General features: G+C 46.3%; 1 protein-coding gene across 1 annotated transcript in view; it reads right to left on the reverse strand.

Moving 5' to 3' along the window:
- adam19a (ADAM metallopeptidase domain 19a) overlaps positions 1-17042 on the reverse strand; it is a 258822-nt gene extending 241780 nt beyond the window's left edge. Inside the window, exon 1 of the mRNA XM_065021977.1 lies at positions 16827-17042. Coding sequence (XP_064878049.1) covers positions 16827-16956 — 130 coding nt within the window. The 5' untranslated portion in view covers positions 16957-17042. The remainder of the gene's footprint in view (positions 1-16826) is intronic.
- Between the last annotated feature and the right edge of the window lie 706 nt (positions 17043-17748).

Here is a 17748-nt window from a genome sequence, read left to right on the forward strand (position 1 = left end):
TCTCTCTCTCCCTGTTTCTCACATACCTAAATTTACATCTGACTATTTAAGTCTCTCTCTTATCCAGAGCGATCTGACCTGTTTCTCACTTATACCTAAACACATCTGACTACTCTCTCTCTCCCTGTTTCTCACATACCTAAACACATCTGACTACTCTCTCTCTCTCCCTGTTTTCACATACCTAAACACATCTCACATACCTAAACACATCTGACTACTCTCATCTCTCTCTCTCCCTGTTTCTCACATACCTAAACACATCTGACTACTCTCTCTCTCTCTCTAAACCCTGTTTCTCACATACCTAAACACATCTGACTACTCTCTCTCTCTCTCTCTCCATCTGTTTCTCACATACCTAAACACATCTGACTACTCTCTCTCTCCCTGTTTCTCACATACCTAAACACATCTGACTACTCTCTCTCCCTGTTTCTCACATACCTAAACACATCTGACCTACATCTGACTACTCTCTCTCTCTCCCTGTTTCTCACATACCTAAACACATCTGACTACTCTCTCTCTCTCTCCCTGTTTCTCACATACCTAAACACATCTGACTACTCTCTCTTCTCTCTCCCTGTTTCTCACATACCTAAACACATCTGACTCATTCTCTCTCTCTCTCTCCCTGTTTCTCACATACCTAAACACATCTGACTACTCTCTCTCTCCCTGTTTCTCACATACCTAAACACATCTGACTATCTCTCTCTCTCTCCCTGTTTCTCACATACCTAAACACATCTGACTACTCTCTCTCCCTGTTTCTCACATACCTAAACACATCTGACTACTCTCTCTCTCTCTCTCTCCCTGTTTCTCACATACCTAAACACATCTGACTACTCTCTCTCTCCCTGTTTCTCACATACCTAAACACATCTGACTACTTTCTCTCTCTCCCTGTTTCTCACATACCTAAACACATCTGACTACTCTCTCTCTCTCCCTGTTTCTCACATACCTAAACCCATCTGACTACTCTCTCTCCCTGTTTCTCACATACCTAAACACATCTGACTACTCTCTCTCTCCCTGTTTCTCACATACCTAAACACATCTGACTACTCTCTCTCCCTGTTTCTCACATACCTAAACACATCTGACTACTCTCTCTCTCCCTGTTTCTCACATACCTAAACACATCTGACTACTCTCTCTCTCTCTCTCTCTCCCTGTTTCTCACATACCTAAACACATCTGACTACTCTCTCTCTCTCTCTCCCTGTTTCTCACATACCTAAACACATCTGACTACTCTCTCTGTCTCAATTCAATTTCAATTCAAGTTGCTTTACTGGCATGGGGAACATATGTTTACATTGCCAAAGCAAGTGAAATAGATAATAAACAAAAGTGAAATAACAAATAGAACATTAACAGTAAACATTACACTCACAAAAGTTCCAAAAGAATAAAGACATCAAATATCATAGTATGTATATATACTGTGTTAAAGTACAAAAGGGAAAATAAATAAATATAAATATAGGTTGTATTTACAATAATGTTTGTTATTCACTGGTTGCCCTTTTTCTTGTGGCAACAGGTCACAAATCTTGCTGCTGTGATGGAACACTGTGGAATTTCCGCCGATAGATATGGGAGTTAATCAAGATTGGACTTGTTTTTGAACTCTTTGTGGGTCTGTGTAATCTGAGGGGAAATATGTGTCTCTAATATGGTTGTGCATTTGGCAGGAGGTTAGGAAGTGTAGCCAGGTCTGCCTACAGTGGCCTTTCTCAATAGCAAGGCTATGCTCACTGAGTCTGTACATAGTCAAGGATTTCCATAATTTTGGGTCAGTCACACTGGTCAGGTATTCTGCCACTGTGTACTCTCTGTTTAGGGCCAAATAGCATTCCAGTTTGTTATGTTTTTTGGTAAATTCTTTCCAATGTGTCAAGTAATTATCTTTTTGTTTTCTCATGATTTGGTTGGGTCTGATTGTGTTGCTGTCCTGGGGCTCTGTGGGGTCTGTCTCTGCCTCTCTCTCTCTCAATTCAATTCAATTCAAGGGCTTTATTGACATGGGAAACATGTGTTAACATTGCCAAAGCAAGTAAGGTAGATAATATATAAAGTGAATATATAAAGTGAAAAACAATCAAAATGAACTCTCTCTCTCTCTCTGTCTCTGTCTCACTCTCTCTCTTTCTGCCTCTCTCTCTCTCACTCTCTCTCTCTCTCTCTCTCTCTCTCTCTTTCTGCCTCTCTCTCTCTCTGCCTCTCTCTCTCTGCCTCTCTCTCTCTCTATCGAGCTCCCTCTCTGCCTCTCTCTCTCTCTGATCCCTCTCTCTCTCTCTCTCTGCCCCTCTCTCTATCCTGCTCCCTCTCTCTATCTGCCTCTCTCTCTCTCTCCCTCTCTCTCTCTCCAGCTCCCTCTCTCTCTCACTCTCTCTCTCTGCCTCTCTCTCTCCCTCTCTGCCTCTCTCTCTCTCCAGCTCCCTCTCTCTCTCTCTCTCTACCTCTCTCTCTCTCTTATTACATCTCTCAGTGTTTTATCTCTCCTATCACCCTCTACATCTCAGTGTGTTATCTCTCCTATCCCCCTCTACATCTCTCAGTGTTTTATCTCTCCTATCACCCTCTACATCTCTCAGTGTTTTATCTCTCCTATCACCCTCCACATCTCTCAGTGTTTTATCTCTCCTATCACCCTCTACATCTCTCAGTGTTTTATCTCTTCTGTCACCCTCTACATCTCTCAGTGTGTTATCTCTTCTATCACCCTCTACATCTCAGTGTTTTATCTCTCCTATCACCCTCTACATCTCTCAGTGTTTTATCTCTTCTGTCACCCTCTACATCTCTCAGTGTGTTATCTCTTCTATCACCCTCTACATCTCAGTGTTTTATCTCTTCTGTCACCCTCTACATCTCTCAGTGTGTTATCTCTTCTATCACCCTCTACATCTCAGTGTTTTATCTCTTCTATCACCCTCTACATCTCTCAGTGTTTTATCTCTTCTATCACCCTCTACATCTCTCAGTGTTTTATCTCTCCTATCACCCTCTACATCTCTCAGTGTTTTATCTCTCCTATCACCCTCTACATCTCTCAGTGTTTTATCTCTTCTGTCACCCTCTACATCTATCAGTGTTTTATCTCTCCTATCACCCTCTACATCTCAGTGTGTTATCTCTCCTATCCCCCTCTACATCTCTCAGTGTTTTATCTCTCCTATCACCCTCTACATCTCTCAGTGTTTTATCTCTCCTATCACCCTCTACATCTCAGTGTGTTATCTCTCCTATCCCCCTCTACATCTCTCAGTGTTTTATCTCTTCTATCACCCTCTACATCTCTCAGTGTGTTATCTCTCCTATCACCCTCTACATCTCTCAGTGTTTTATCTCTCCTATCCCCCTCTACATCTCTCAGAGTGTTATCTCTCCTATCACCCTCTACATCTCTCAGTGTTTTATCTCTCCTATCACCCTCTACATCTCTCAGTGTTTTATCTCTCCTATCCCCCTCTACATCTCTCAGTGTGTTATCTCTCCTATCCCCCTCTACATCTCTCAGTGTTTTATCTCTCCTATCACCCTCTACATCTCAGTGTGTTATCTCTCCTATCACCCTCTACATCTCAGTGTTTTATCTCTCCTATCACCCTCTACATCTCTCAGTGTTTTATCTCTTCTATCACCCTCTACATCTCTCAGTGTTTTATCTCTTCTATCACCCTCTACATCTCTCAGTGTTTTATCTCTTCTATCACCCTCTACATCTCTCAGAGTTTTATCTCTCCTATCACCCTCTACATCTCAGTGTTTTATCTCTCCTATCACCCTCTACATCTCAGTGTTTTATCTCTCCTATCACCCTCTACATCTCAGTGTGTTATCTCTCCTATCACCCTCTATATCTCTCAGTGTTTTATCTCTTCTGTCACCCTCTACATCTCTCAGTGTTTTATCTCTTCTATCACCCTCTACATCTCTCAGTGTTTTATCTCTTCTGTCACCCTCTACATCTCTCAGTGTGTTATCTCTTCTATCACCCTCTACTTCTCAGTGTTTTATCTCTCCTATCACCCTCTACTTCTCTCTTACTGTTTTCTCTCTGTCCCACAGGGGACCATGAAGAAGCAGGAAGAGAGAGGAAGCCAGAGGATACTGCCTGGGTCTCTCTGCCTGGGTCTCTCTGTTAACCCAGCAAGCTGTCGCTAAGGGCTTTAGAGGGAAAACAATGAGAGAGGTGACATATATCTGACAGGTCTTCCTGCGGCGTGTGAGATAGAAGAGAGAGAGAGAGAGAGAGAGAGAGTGAGAGAGGGAGAGAGAGAGAGAGAGAGAGAGAGAGAGACAGACAGACAGAGAGAGAGAGACAGAGAGAGAGAGAGTGAGAGAGTGAGAGAGAGAGAGAGAGAGAGAGAGAGAGAGAGAGAGAGAGAGAGAGAGAGAGAGAGAGAGAGAGAGAGATGAATACCACAGACTGTGTGAACATTCCATCTTCCTTATGGACAGTATCTGTATAGAGAGGCTCCATGGTCACTAACTTGTGATAATTGGTATCACTAACTTGTGATAATTGGTATCACTAACTTGTGATCATTTGTATCACTAACTCCTGAGGGGAAAATCAACTTGTTATCTCAGATCTGGATCCTTCACACTAATGTCCATGCCTTTTCACATTGTTTGACACAACTCTTTTTCCGGCAATATCAGTATGGCACAAAGTGCAGAACAGACGATAAGACATAATGGTAGCTTTCATCCTGTCTTGTTCGCTACACTGCCCCATTCCAAATCATGCATGCGGAATCCCATACTGTTCCCAGTTGTTTTTCTCCTCTCCCCGGCTCTCCTTGGCTCCTTCTTTCCCTCAGGTGCATAACCAGCGTACATGGAGAAAGAACTGAGAGCACACAGCAACATGTTCGCTGATACGGAGTTACTGGCAAAATGGCATCAGATAACGGTCCACAATTTTCATGCTCTCTCTGTCTGGGTCTCTCTGTCTGGGTCTCTCTGTCTGGTCTCTCTGCCTGGGTCTCTCTGTCTGGGTCTCTCTGTCTGGGTCTCTCTGTCTGGGTCTCTCTGCCTAGGTCTCTCTGTCTGGGTCTCTCTGTCTGGGTCTCTCTGTCTGGGTCTCTCTGCCTAGGTCTCTCTGTCTGGGTCTCTCTGCCTGGGTCTCTCTGTCTGGGTCTCTCTGTCTGGGTCTCTCTGCCTGGGTCTCTCTCTCTGGGTCTCTCTGTCTGGGTCTCTCTGTCTGGGTCTCTCTGGTCTCTCTGTCTGGGTCTCTCTGTCTGGGTCTCTCTGGGTCTCTCTGTCTGGGTCTCTCTGTCTGGGTCTCTCTGCCTGGGTCTCTCTGCCTGGGTCTCTCTGTCTGGGTCTCTCTGCCTGGGTCTCTCTGTCTGGGTCTCTCTGTCTGGGTCTCTCTGCCTGGGTCTCTCTGTCTGGGTCTCTCTGCCTGGGTCTCTCTGCCTGGGTCTCTCTGTCTGGGTCTCTCTGCCTGGGTCTCTCTGTCTGGGTCTCTCTGTCTGGGTCTCTCTGTCTGGGTCTCTCTGCCTGGGTCTCTCTGTCTGGGTCTCTCTGTCTGGGTCTCTCTCTCTGGGTCTCTCTGTCTGGGTCTCTCTGCCTGGGTCTGGGTCTCTCTGCCTGGGTCTCTCTGTCTGGGTCTCTCTCTCTGTCTGGGTCTCTCTCTCTGTCTGGGTCTCTCTGCCTGGGTCTCTCTGTCTGGGTCTCTCTGCCTGGGTATCTCTGTCTGGTTCTCTCTGCCTGGGTCTCTCTGTCTGGGTCTCTCTGTCTGGGTCTCTCTGCCTGGGTCTCTCTGTCTGGGTCACTCTGTCGGGTCTCTCTGTCTGGGTCTCTCTGCCTGGGTCTCTCTGCCTGGGTCTCTCTGTCTGGATATCTCTGCCTGGGTCTCTCTGCCTGGGTCTCTCTGTCTGGGTCTCTCTGTCTGGGTCTCTCTGCCTGGGTCTCTCTATCTGGGTCTCTCTGCCTGGGTCTCTCTGCCTGGGTCTCTCTGCCTGGGTCACTCTATCTGGGTTTATCTGCCTGTGTCTCTCTGCCTGGGTCTCTCTGCCTGTGTCTCTCTGTCTGGGTTTCTCTGCCTGGATCTCTCTGCCTGGGTCTCTCTGCCTGGGTCTCTCTGTCTGGGTCTCTCTGCCTGTGTCTCTCTGTCTGGGTCTCTCTGCCTGGGTCTCTCTGTCTGGGTCTCTCTGCCTCGATCTCTCTGTGAAACGGTGTGTGTCGGGGGAGTTAGGGGGTGAGGCAGGAAATGCTGGGGGAGAAGACGGGTATGGTGGATGAATAGGGGATGGAGATGGGAGAGGTGTGGAGGCGCTGGTGGTGGGAGGAGAGGAGGATGATCTGCTGCCTGGCGTTCCATTCCCACCACCCCGGGCCATGGATCTTCCAACAGCCCCCGTTTCTCTCTGGCAGACAAATGAGGCCGTTTGGAACGGAAAGAGCAGGAGGACAGCCCCGCTTCTCTCAGCGAGTCAGCATGTCTACACGCTTAGAAACATGGTGCTATTTAGAACCTAAAAGGGTTATTTGGCTGTCCCCTTAGGAGAACCCTTTGAAGAACCCTTTTTGGTTCCATGTAGAACTATTTTGGTTCAAGGTAGAATCCTTTTGGGTTCAATCTAGGACCCTTTCTACTTGGAACGCAAAATGGTTCTACCTGGGACCAAAAAGGGTTCTACCTGGAACCAAAAGGTGTTCTACCTGGAACCAAAAGGGGTTCTACCTGGAACCAAAAGGTGTTCTACCTGGAACCAAAAAGGGTTCTACCTGGAACCAAAAGGGGTTCTCCTATGGTACAGAGTGTACTCTCCCACTCAGAGTCAATGCAGAGGGCCTGTAAACAAGGTGGTGTTTCTGGCTTCTGGCCTCTCTTCTCGCCATCCATGATATCCAAGTGCTAAAACTCATCAGCCAAAGTAAAGTGTGCTGCAAAGGGAAAGTGGTTTCTTGTCAACCCTGACACTGCTTAACGAGAGCCCACGGCTCTTTGCTCACCTCCTTTTCTCAATGAAACTTTCCTTAAGATGGCTGGATAGGTTCAACTCTACAGGGCAATGTGTTGGTCTCACTGTAATAACAAACTACAAAGCCAATCTGAAAAAGACCTATGAAAGTTTGGCGCTGTAAAGCCGCGTGGCTTTATTCCAAATTTGACAGAGTGGGAACCGGGAAAATAGTATTGATGGGAGAATATAGCCTCCTCTCAAGCGCTCAGGTTATATAACCTGGTAATGGTTTAAATAACTACTGACACATCATCCTCCTCCAATACCGCTATACTGTGATTATCTGTTGTGTAAGAGAAAGGCTGAAATCCAGTTCATCTCTCAAGTGGTTGGAAACTTTCCCTGAACCGAGAGAACAAATACAGGGATAGAGGCTATGCATGGGGCATCATAGTGGGATACATATCCTGATATAAGGCTTTTAGAAAGAGAGGTACACTCTAACATAAACGGTTTCAAAAGGGTTCTGAAGCTGTCCCCATAGGAGAACCCTTTTTTTAAAATTCCAGGTGGAACTCTTTTGGGATCCATGTAGAACCCTCTATGGAAATGGTTCTACCTGGAACCAAAGGGGATTCTTTAAAGGGTGGGGACAGCCGAAGAACCCTTTTTGGTTCTAGATAGCACCTTTTTTTCTAAGTATGTACTCCCCCCTACACACTGTTGAACTCCCCTACACACTGTTCAACTCCCCTACACACTGTTAAACTCCCCTACACACTGTTCAACTCCCCTACACACTGTTAAACTCCCCTACACACTGTTAAACTCCCCTACACACTGTTAAACTCCCCTACACACTGTTAAACTCCCCTACACACTGTTCAAGTCCCCTACACACTGTTCAACTCCCCTACACACTGTTCAACTCCCCAGTACACACTGTTCAACTCCCCTACCACTGTTCAACTCCCCTACACACTGTTAAACTCCCCTACACACTGTTAAACTCCCCTACACACTGTTAAACTCCCCTACACACTGTTCAACTCCCCAGTACACACTGTTCAACTCCCCTACTCACTGTTAAACTCCCCTACTCACTGTTAAACTCCCCTACATACAGTGGCTAATCAATACATAAAACATAACAGTTGGGATATGAATACTGACACTAAAAGGATCCCACACAGTGGACCAAAAAGGCTTCCATTAGTGGGCGGACTAAAAGAGCTTCCATTAGTGGGCGGACTAAAAAGGCTTTCATTAGTGGGCGGACTAAAAAGGCTTTCATTAGTGGGCGGACTAAAAAGGCTTTCATTAGTGGGCGGACTAAAAAGGCTTCCATTAGTGGGCGGACTAAAAAGGCTTCCATTAGTGGGCGGACTAAAAAGGCTTCCATTAGTGGGCGGACTAAAAAGAGCTTCCATTAGTGGGCGGACTAAAAAGGCTTTCATTAGTGGGCGGACTAAAAAGGCTTTCATTAGTGGGCGGACTAAAAAGGCTTTCATTAGTGGGCGGACTAAAAAGGCTTTCATTAGTGGGCGGACTAAAAAGGCTTCCATTAGTGGGCGGACTAAAAAGGCTTCCATTAGTGGGCGGACTAAAAGAGCTTTCATTAGTGGGCGGACTAAAAAGGCTTTCATTAGTGGGCGGACTAAAAAGGCTTTCATTAGTGGGCGGACTAAAAAGGCTTTCATTAGTGGGCGGACTAAAAATGCTTCCATTAGTGGGCAGACTAAAAAGGCTTTCATTAGTGGGCAGACTAAAAAGGCTTTCATTAGTGGGCTGACTAAAAAGAGCTTTCATTAGTGGGCGGACTAAAAAGGCTTCCATTAGTGGGCAGATAAAAAGGGGTATGACGCCTTGTTATAGTCCACATATCAAACCTTTGAGGAGAGGGAACCTACGGTCAAACCGACTGCATATTTGTAGTTAGCAAAAGGCCGGAGAGAGAAAAAGAGGTGAAATACATATAGGAGCGGGCGACTAATGGAAGTTGAGCTTTTCAGAGGAAGTCTGCCTCCTACTCGTCCGTCCTCCTCCTACTCGTCCGTCCTCCTCCTGCTCTTCCGTGGAAGTTAAACCAACACTCTCTCTCCCCTTTTCGCTCTCTCTCTGAGAGCTCTCATTCCATTACATCTTACTCAAGTTCCCCAGTCGAACCAACACTTTCTCTCCCCTTTTCGCTCTCTCTCTGAGAGCTCTCATTCCATTACATCTTACTCAAGTTCCCGAGTCGAGGCCCTGAAAGGCAGAGCATGTGGACAGCAGGACTCATACGGTACTTTGTAAATAGGTCTTGCTGTAAATGCACGGAAACAAGGCATATGTGTTGTAAGTAACTGCTGAGCGGATATCAATTTGAAAAGCACAATGATGGATAAGAGATTATTGATATTTACTCCTTAAGTGTAGGCTGAAGTCGAGTGAAAGTTAACAGTTAGCATGGGGATCGAGATAGGTTGGCTAACAAGAAGGGTAGCCTGGTGGTTAGAGTGTAGGGGGGTAGGTAGCCTAGTGGTTAGAGTGTAGAGGCAGCAGGTAGTCTAGTGGTTAGAGTGTAGAGGTGGCAGGGTAGCCTAGTGGTTAGAGTGTAGAGGCGGCAGGTAGTCCAGTGGTTAGAGTGTAGAGGCGGCAGGTAGTCTAGTGGTTAGAGTGTAGAGGTGGCAGGGTAGCCTAGTGGTTAGAGTGTAGAGGCGGCAGGTAGTCTAGTGGTTAGAGTGTAGAGGCGGCAGGTAGCCTAGTGGTTAGAGTGTAGGGGCGGCAGGTAGCCTAGTGGTTAGAGTGTAGGGGCGGCAGGTAGCCTAGTGGTTAGAGTGTAGGGGCGGCAGGTAGCCTAGTGGTTAGAGTGTAGGGGCGGCAGGTAGCCTAGTGGTTAGACTGTAGGGGCGGCAGGTAGCCTAGTGGTTAGAGTGTAGAGGCGGCAGGTAGTCTAGTGGTTAGAGTGTAGGGGCGGCAGGTAGTCTAGTGGTTAGAGTGTAGGGGCGGCAGGTAGACTAGTGGTTAGAGTGTAGAGGCGGCAGGTAGTCTAGTGGTTAGAGTGTAGGGGCGGCAGGTAGCCTAGTGGTTAGAGTGTAGGGGCGGCAGGTAGCCTAGTGGTTAGAGTGGCAGGGTAGCCTAGTGGTTAGAGTGTAGGGGCGGCAGGTAGCCTAGTGGTTAGAGTGTAGAGGTGGCAGGTAGTCTAGTGGTTAGAGTGTAGAGGTGGCGTAGTCAGGTAGCCTAGTGGTTAGAGTGTAGGGCGGCAGGTAGCCTAGTGGTTAGAGTGTAGGGGCGGCAGGTAGTCTAGTGGTTAGAGTGTAGGGCGGCAGGTAGCCTAGTGGTTAGAGTGTAGAGGGGCAGGTAGTCAGGTAGTCTAGTCTAGTGGTTAGAGTGTAGGGCGGCAGGTAGTCTAGTGGTTAGAGTGTAGGGGCGGCAGGTAGTCTAGTGGTTAGAGTGTAGGGGCGGCAGGTAGTCTAGTGGTTAGAGTGTAGGGGCGGCAGGTAGCCTAGTGGTTAGAGTGTAGGGCGGCAGGTAGCCTAGTGGTTAGAGTGTAGGGGCGGCAGGTAGCCTAGTGGTTAGAGTGTAGGGCGGCAGGTAGCCTAGTGGTTAGAGGTAGGTAGTCTAGTGGTTAGAGTGTAGGGCGGCAGGTAGCCTAGTGGTTAGAGTGTAGGGCGGCAGGGCCGGCAGGTAGTCTAGTGGTTAGAGTGTAGGGGCGGCAGGTAGTCTAGTGGTTAGAGTGTAGGGGCCTAGTCTAGTGGTTAGAGTGTAGGGGCGGCAGGTAGCCTAGTGGTTAGAGTGTAGGGGCGGCAGGTAGCCTAGTGGTTAGAGTGTAGGGGCGGCAGGTAGTCTAGTGGTTAGAGTGTGTAGGGGTAGGGGTGGCAGAGTGTAGGGCGGTAGGTAGCCTAGTGGTTAGAGGTAGCAGGTAGCCTAGTGGTTAGAGTGTAGGGGCGGCAGGTAGCCTAGTGGTTAGAGTGTAGGGGCGGCAGGTAGCCTAGTGGTTAGAGTGTAGAGGTGGCAGGGTCTAGTGGTTAGAGTGTAGAGGTGGCAGGTAGTCTAGTGGTTAGAGTGTAGGTAGTCTAGTGGTTAGGGCGGCAGGTAGTCTAGTGGTTAGAGTGTAGTGGATAGAGTGTAGGGCGGCAGGTAGCCTAGTGGTTAGAGTGTGGCGGCAGGTAGTCTAGTGGTTAGAGTGTAGGGGCGGTAGGTAGTCTAGTGGTTAGAGTGTAGGGGCGGCAGGTAGCCTAGTGGTTAGAGTGTAGGGGCGGCAGGTAGTCTAGTGGTTAGAGTGTAGGGGCGGCAGGTAGCCTAGTGGTTAGAGTGTAGGGGCGGCAGGTAGTCTAGTGGTTAGAGTGTAGGGGCGGCAGGCAGGTAGCCTAGTGGTGGTTAGAGTGGTAGGGGCGGCAGGTAGCCTAGTGGTTAGAGTGTAGGGGCGGCAGGTAGCCTAGTGGTTAGAGTGTAGGGCGGCAGGTAGTCTAGTGGTTAGAGTGTAGGGGCGGCAGGTAGCCTAGTGGTTAGAGTGTAGGGGCGGCAGGTAGCCTAGTGGTTAGAGTGTAGGGGCGGCAGGTAGCCTAGTGGCAGAGTGTAGGGGGGGTAGCCTAGTGGTTAGAGTGTAGGGGCGGCAGGTAGCCTAGTGGTTAGAGTGTAGTCTAGGGTTGGCAGGTAGCCTAGTGGTTAGAGTGTAGGGGCGGCAGGTAGTCTAGTGGTTAGAGTGTAGGGGCGGCAGGTAGCCTAGTGGTTAGAGTGTAGGGGCGGTAGGTAGCCTAGTGGTTAGAGTGTAGAGGCGGCAGGGTAGCCTAGTGGTTAGAGTGTAGGGGCGGCAGGTAGCCTAGTGGTTAGAGTGTAGGGATGGCAGGTAGCCTAGTGGTTAGAGTGTAGGGGCGGCAGGTAGCCTAGTGGTTAGAGTGTAGGGGTGGCAGGTAGCCTAGTGGTTAGAGTGTAGAGGCGGCAGGTAGCCTAGTGGTTAGAGTGTAGAGGTGGCAGGGTAGCCTAGTGGTTAGAGTGTAGAGGCGGCAGGTAGCCTAGTGGTTAGAGTGTAGAGGTGGCAGGGTAGCCTAGTGGTTAGAGTGTAGAGGCGGCAGGGTAGCCTAGTGATTAGAGCGTTGGACTAGTTACCGAAAGGTTGCAAGTTTCAAATCCCCGAGCTGACAAGGTACAAATCTGTCGTTCTGCCCCTGAACAGGCAGTTAACCCACTGTTCCTAGGCCGTCATTGAAAATAAGAATTTGTTCTTAACTGACTGGTTTTCTGAGCAATCTTTAGAATGATTAGGACAGCTGAATCAGCGTTCCGGAGGTGTATTTGATCTGCGTATGTGTCAGCAGTGCCAACCTCCCTCTTACGCACGTGAGTGAAGTGAGTTCGCAAAAACTGTAAAGTATGCGTCTTCGAAATACAAATACAAATAAAATAGTTAAATAACGAGCCTAGTTGGTTTAGCCACGGAAAAATATGGGATCCTTCCCGCTAGCCATGATTGGCTGAGATAATGGATGGGCTGGACATGCCGACAAAATGAGTTCGGATTGGTCTGCCATGTAGCAAGCTTCTGTCTATAACATGAGCTGGTCAGTGTAGATAATCCATTCTATGTGTGGCCCTCCACTTTCTGGAGGACCGAGTTTTAAATTCAGTGGAATGCCCGGTGTTATTATATTATGATAGCTAAGGAGATGGAGAAAATTCTGGTGTCACATCTTCCTCTATGGTTTACACACCAAGCCCCTCCCCCTGCCTCTCACGCCAACCATGTTATTAAGAGATCACATCTTCCTCTATGGTTTACACACCAAGCCCCTCCCCTTGCCTCTCATGCCAACCATGTTATTAAGAGATCACATCTTCCTCTATGGTTTACACACCAAGCCCCTCCCCCTGCCTCTCACACCAACCATGTTATTAAGAGATCACATCTTCCTCTATGGTTTACACACCAAGCCCCTCCCCCTGCCTCTCACGCCAACCATGTTATTAAGAGATCACATCTTCCTCTATGGTTTACACACCAAGCCCCTCCCCCTGCCTCTCACGCCAACCATGTTATTAAGAGATCACATCTTCCTCTATGGTTTACACACCAAGCCCCTCCCCTTGCCTCTCATGTCAACCATGTTATTAAGAGATCACATCTTCCTCTATGGTTTACACACCAAGCCCCTCCCCCTGCCTCTCACACCAACCATGTTATTAAGAGATCACATCTTCCTCTATGGTTTACACACCAAGCCCCTCCCCCTGCCTCTCACGCCAACCATGTTATTAAGAGATCACATCTTCCTCTATGGTTTACACACCAAGCCCCTCCCCTGCCTCTCACGCCAACCATGTTATTAAGAGATCACATCTTCCTCTATGGTTTACACACCAAGCCCCTCCCCCTGCCTCTCACACCAACCATGTTATTAAGAGATCACATCTTCCTCTATGGTTTACACACCAAGCCCCTCCCCCTGCCTCTCACACCAACCATGTTAAGAGATCACATCTTCCTCCTTGGTTTACACATCAAGCCCCTCCCCCTGCCTCTCACACCAACCATGTTAAGAGGTCACATCTTCCTCTATGGTTTACACACCAAGCCCCTCCCCCTGCCTCTCACACCAACCATGTTAAGAGATCACATCTTCCTCTATGGTTTACACACCAATCCCCTCCCCCTGCCTGATATCATTTTTTATGTCTCGACTACTCAAATTGTGCGCAGAGCAGACACTACTTAAATGAGAGTATAAATGAACATCGATTCTGAGAAATGAATGGTCAGTTTGTCGCGAGCAGCTTTGGGGTACCACGTACAGCATTTTAGTCAGTCTGTTATACTAGCTGCCTAGTCTGTGTTTTATAAATGTCGAACAATCATAAAACACAATTAATATTAGGAATTGGCAACTCGTTCTCATTCTGAGAAATAAGGTGGGCCACTTGATTTCAACATCTGAACAAAGTGGACAGGCTAACATGCTTTTCAAACAGGTGGAGACAGAAGGGTGTGTTCATAACAATGCAACTGTTCAACCTTGTTAGCTACTAAATAGATCCAAGTTGGCTAAACTTGAAATATAAAGATAATCTGGATAATTATTTTTACTTTATTTGACGAGGCAAGTCAGTTAAGAACAAATTCTTATTTTTAATGACAGCCTAGGAACAGTGGGTTAACTGCCTTGTTCAGGGGCAGAATGACAGATTTTTACCTTGTCAGCTCAGGGATTCAATCTAGCAATCTTTCAGTTACCAGGAACAGTGGGTTAACTGCCTGTTCAGGGGGCAGAATGACTGAATTTTACCTTGTCAGCTCAGGCATCCGATCTTGCAGCCTTTCGGTTACTAGTCCAACACTCTAACCACTAGGTTACCTGCCGCCCCTCCACTCTAACCACTAGGTTACCTGCCGCCCCTCCACTCTAACCACTAGGTTACCTGCCACCTCTACACTCTAACCACTAGGTTACTACACTAACCACTAGGTTACCTGCCACCTCTACACTCTAACCACTAGGTTACCTGCCACCCCTCCACTCTAACCACTAGGTTACCTGCCACCTCTACACTCTAACCACTAGGTTACCTGCCGCCCCTCCACTCTAACCACTAGGTTACCTGCCACCCCTCCACTCTAACCACTAGGTTACCTGCCGCCCTCCACTCTAACCACTAGGTTACCTGCCACCCTCCACCTAACCACTAGGTTACCTAACTAACCACTAGGTTACCTGCCACCTCTACACTCTAACCACTAGGTTACCTGCCGCCCCTCCACTCTAACCCCCTCCACTCTAACCACTAGGTTACCTGCCGCCCCTCCACTCTAACCACTAGGTTACCTGCCGCCCCTCCACTCTAACCACTAGGTTACCTGCCACCCCTAATCACTAGCATGTGGGCTTTAGAGATCGTTGCTGTGCCCTGTGTTTATTGTCTATAGCCTAATGCCTGCTATAAGAAGTAAGACAGTATTAGTGATTTTGCATTCTGCATGGTTATAGTTACATTTGTAACAAACAAAAAAATAGATTTGAAAGCCAGATCAGGGATTATTGAAAACAAAAGTAGTTAAAACTATTTATGTTTATTATTTAAATTATTAGTGGGTCTTATGGATGTGGAAGGCTTAAATTTAGCCGTGGTATAACTTTTTTTTTTTTACCTTTATTTAACCAGTCAGTTAAGAACAAATTCTCATTTTCAATGACAGCCTAGGAACAGTGGGTTAACTGCCTGTTCAGGGGCAGAACGACATTTGTACCTTGTCAGCTCAGGGGTTTGAACTTGCAACTATTCCAGTTACTAGTCCAGCGCTCTAACCACTAGGCTACCCTGCCGCCCCACCTTCACAAGCCCTGAACTCATTAGATTATAGCTGACTGTTTGAAATGCAGCGTATTTTACCTGGAATTCTACAACAGCGCTTATTTTGAGATTTTTTTTTTTTTTTAAATCAAGATATACATCGTGAATCAGCCATAAATGTGAGAAAATCTAGATCTGATTTTTAGGCCATATTGCCTCGCCTTATCTGGAACCAAACCAATAGTAATCTAAACAGTTATAGAAAAGGTGTCATTCAGTCAAACCCAGTTTCTCTTTCCTGCAGTCAAAAGTCCTAGTGGCCTCATGGGTGGAATGTTATTCATATTTTTCATAATTTAATCATTAATCAACATTATATTTTTTATTTATTTAAAAACGGATGAAAATACAGTGTTTCTATGTCAAACAGTGTTGTTATATTTCAGTCTTCTGTGATGAATATTCATTGTTCAAACTCAAAATGTCATATATTTCAATTCTATATCTGACATGGTACATGTGTCTTCCTTTTTTAAAGCTCATAACCATGTGTGTGAGGTGGATACTGTTGTTTCAAAGTAGATTTGTTTAAGACTACCAAGAAACACTCTGTGTGACCCTGACTTAGCCCACTGCAGTAAAAAAGTTCAAGGTAAATTCCAGCCCCCAAAAAATATATTTCGGTATTGGTTTCAGTCGTCCATTGTTGATATAATCCCAAAATGTTTTGCATGTCGTGCAAACACGTTTTCAATATATCTAACTTTCAAAATACAGAAATAATGCCAGTTGTACTTTAACCAGGTTTGAGCTGCGTGTTAAGAAACTGCATTCCTCATGCACTGAAATAATACAGACATTACATTCATATGGGCTACTCAGCGTGAACTAAAATTAAACCGGACTGCATTTTCCTGGAAATCATCATGCAGGATTTGATTGAATATAGCTCATTTGCATCTATTGACCTGGTGCAGTTCAATGATATGACTCTCAGTGTGATTTAAAAAAAAAAATTTACTGTAGGAATAATTGTGATATAACTGTACATATTCCATAAAACGTTATGGTACATTTCAGGATATTTAATACGCAGTATTGGACTCCGAGTCCAAATACTCTTTCAAGTCAGTATCAGCGAAGTTCAAAATATCTATTATCACCTAAAAAGGACAAGTCACTTTCAAACAACTAGAATATTTTTTATGAGTTGCCACTTTTATAAAAATAAACATGGTGTCATTAATAAGGTGTTGGCGTGGTTATAACCATAACGGCCACATTGTACTACCTTATTCAATATAAGCTACTCGTCTCAATGCTCTTCCTTTTATGGACATTATACTGTAGAATTCAAACCACTCCGAGGGAAGTTGGATCGCTGACATTAGCCTTCAGTTCGTCGTCACGTTTTAAAAACACAGGAGTTGGACACAAACAGAACACGTCAACAAAATAACAAGAAATAGATCCAGTCGTGTGTTTTCTATCACGAAAGCAAACGTCTTATCAACAATGCTCGGGTGCTGCCACACGACATGCAACTGGTAGACGGAAAAGAGGAAAATAACTTTGTAAGTAGGCTATGCTACAAAGGCGAGTGCCTTTCTTTTTTGTCTTTACCTTGTACTCGGGTATCTCCGTTTGCACTTTCCAGTATGCCATTCAGTAGTAGCAAAGACAACATAATAAGCGAACGTCCACATTGTGCCGGTGATATTTGGGCATTTTTCTGCCTATGTTTGCTGTACATCCCTGTTGTCCTCGGTACCGTTATCCGTCCTCCCGTTCGTCGCTCGCACTGATTCCCCTCGCTCTCTCTGCTTTGACTCCGGAGCGGCGCACGCATCAAAACAAGAAATGGATCTGATTAAGACCGCGAGCCCAACCCCAGCCCCAGCCCCTGTTTCCCGGTTGTCAGAAAGATGCGCTTAGGTAAAATGACCGGCTTAATTGTCCATCAAAAAGTATCTTCAGTTGAAAGGATGTCTGTCGGTTATAATTCATCATATGAAATTTGTGCATGAGTCCATGGATTATATTAGGAACATGTAAACGTGTCTAGATAAAACATACATGTGTTGAGCCGCTCATACAAAGGGGCGGCAGCGTTGGGCCAGTAACCGAAAGGTTGCTGGATCGAATCCCCCGAGCTGACAAGGTAAAAATATGTCGTTCTGCCCCTGAACAAGGCAGTTAACCCACTCTTCCCCGGTAGGCCATTATTGTAAATAAGATTTTGTTCTTAACATACTTGCCTCGTTAAATAAAATATACCATACAACAACCAAGTAATCCATTGATGATGTCTATTTAGTGAGTCAGATAGCCAGAGTTTGACCCACTAGGATTGACCAAGCAAGTAAATAGGCATAGATTCAGACCCATTAAGTTTGAACTATTGAACTATTGATCTGTGGGCAAAGGCATTATCTATAGCTATAGCTAAGGCCCACACGCAATTTAATCACCAACTCAAATCATGTTTATCTGCCAAAGAAACAGAGAAAGAAGAAAACAAGATATCTCAATCCTATGAGAATAA

Source organism: Oncorhynchus nerka, linkage group LG8 (assembly GCF_034236695.1).
Source record: "Oncorhynchus nerka isolate Pitt River linkage group LG8, Oner_Uvic_2.0, whole genome shotgun sequence".
Classification (NCBI taxonomy): Eukaryota; Metazoa; Chordata; class Actinopteri; order Salmoniformes; family Salmonidae; genus Oncorhynchus; species Oncorhynchus nerka.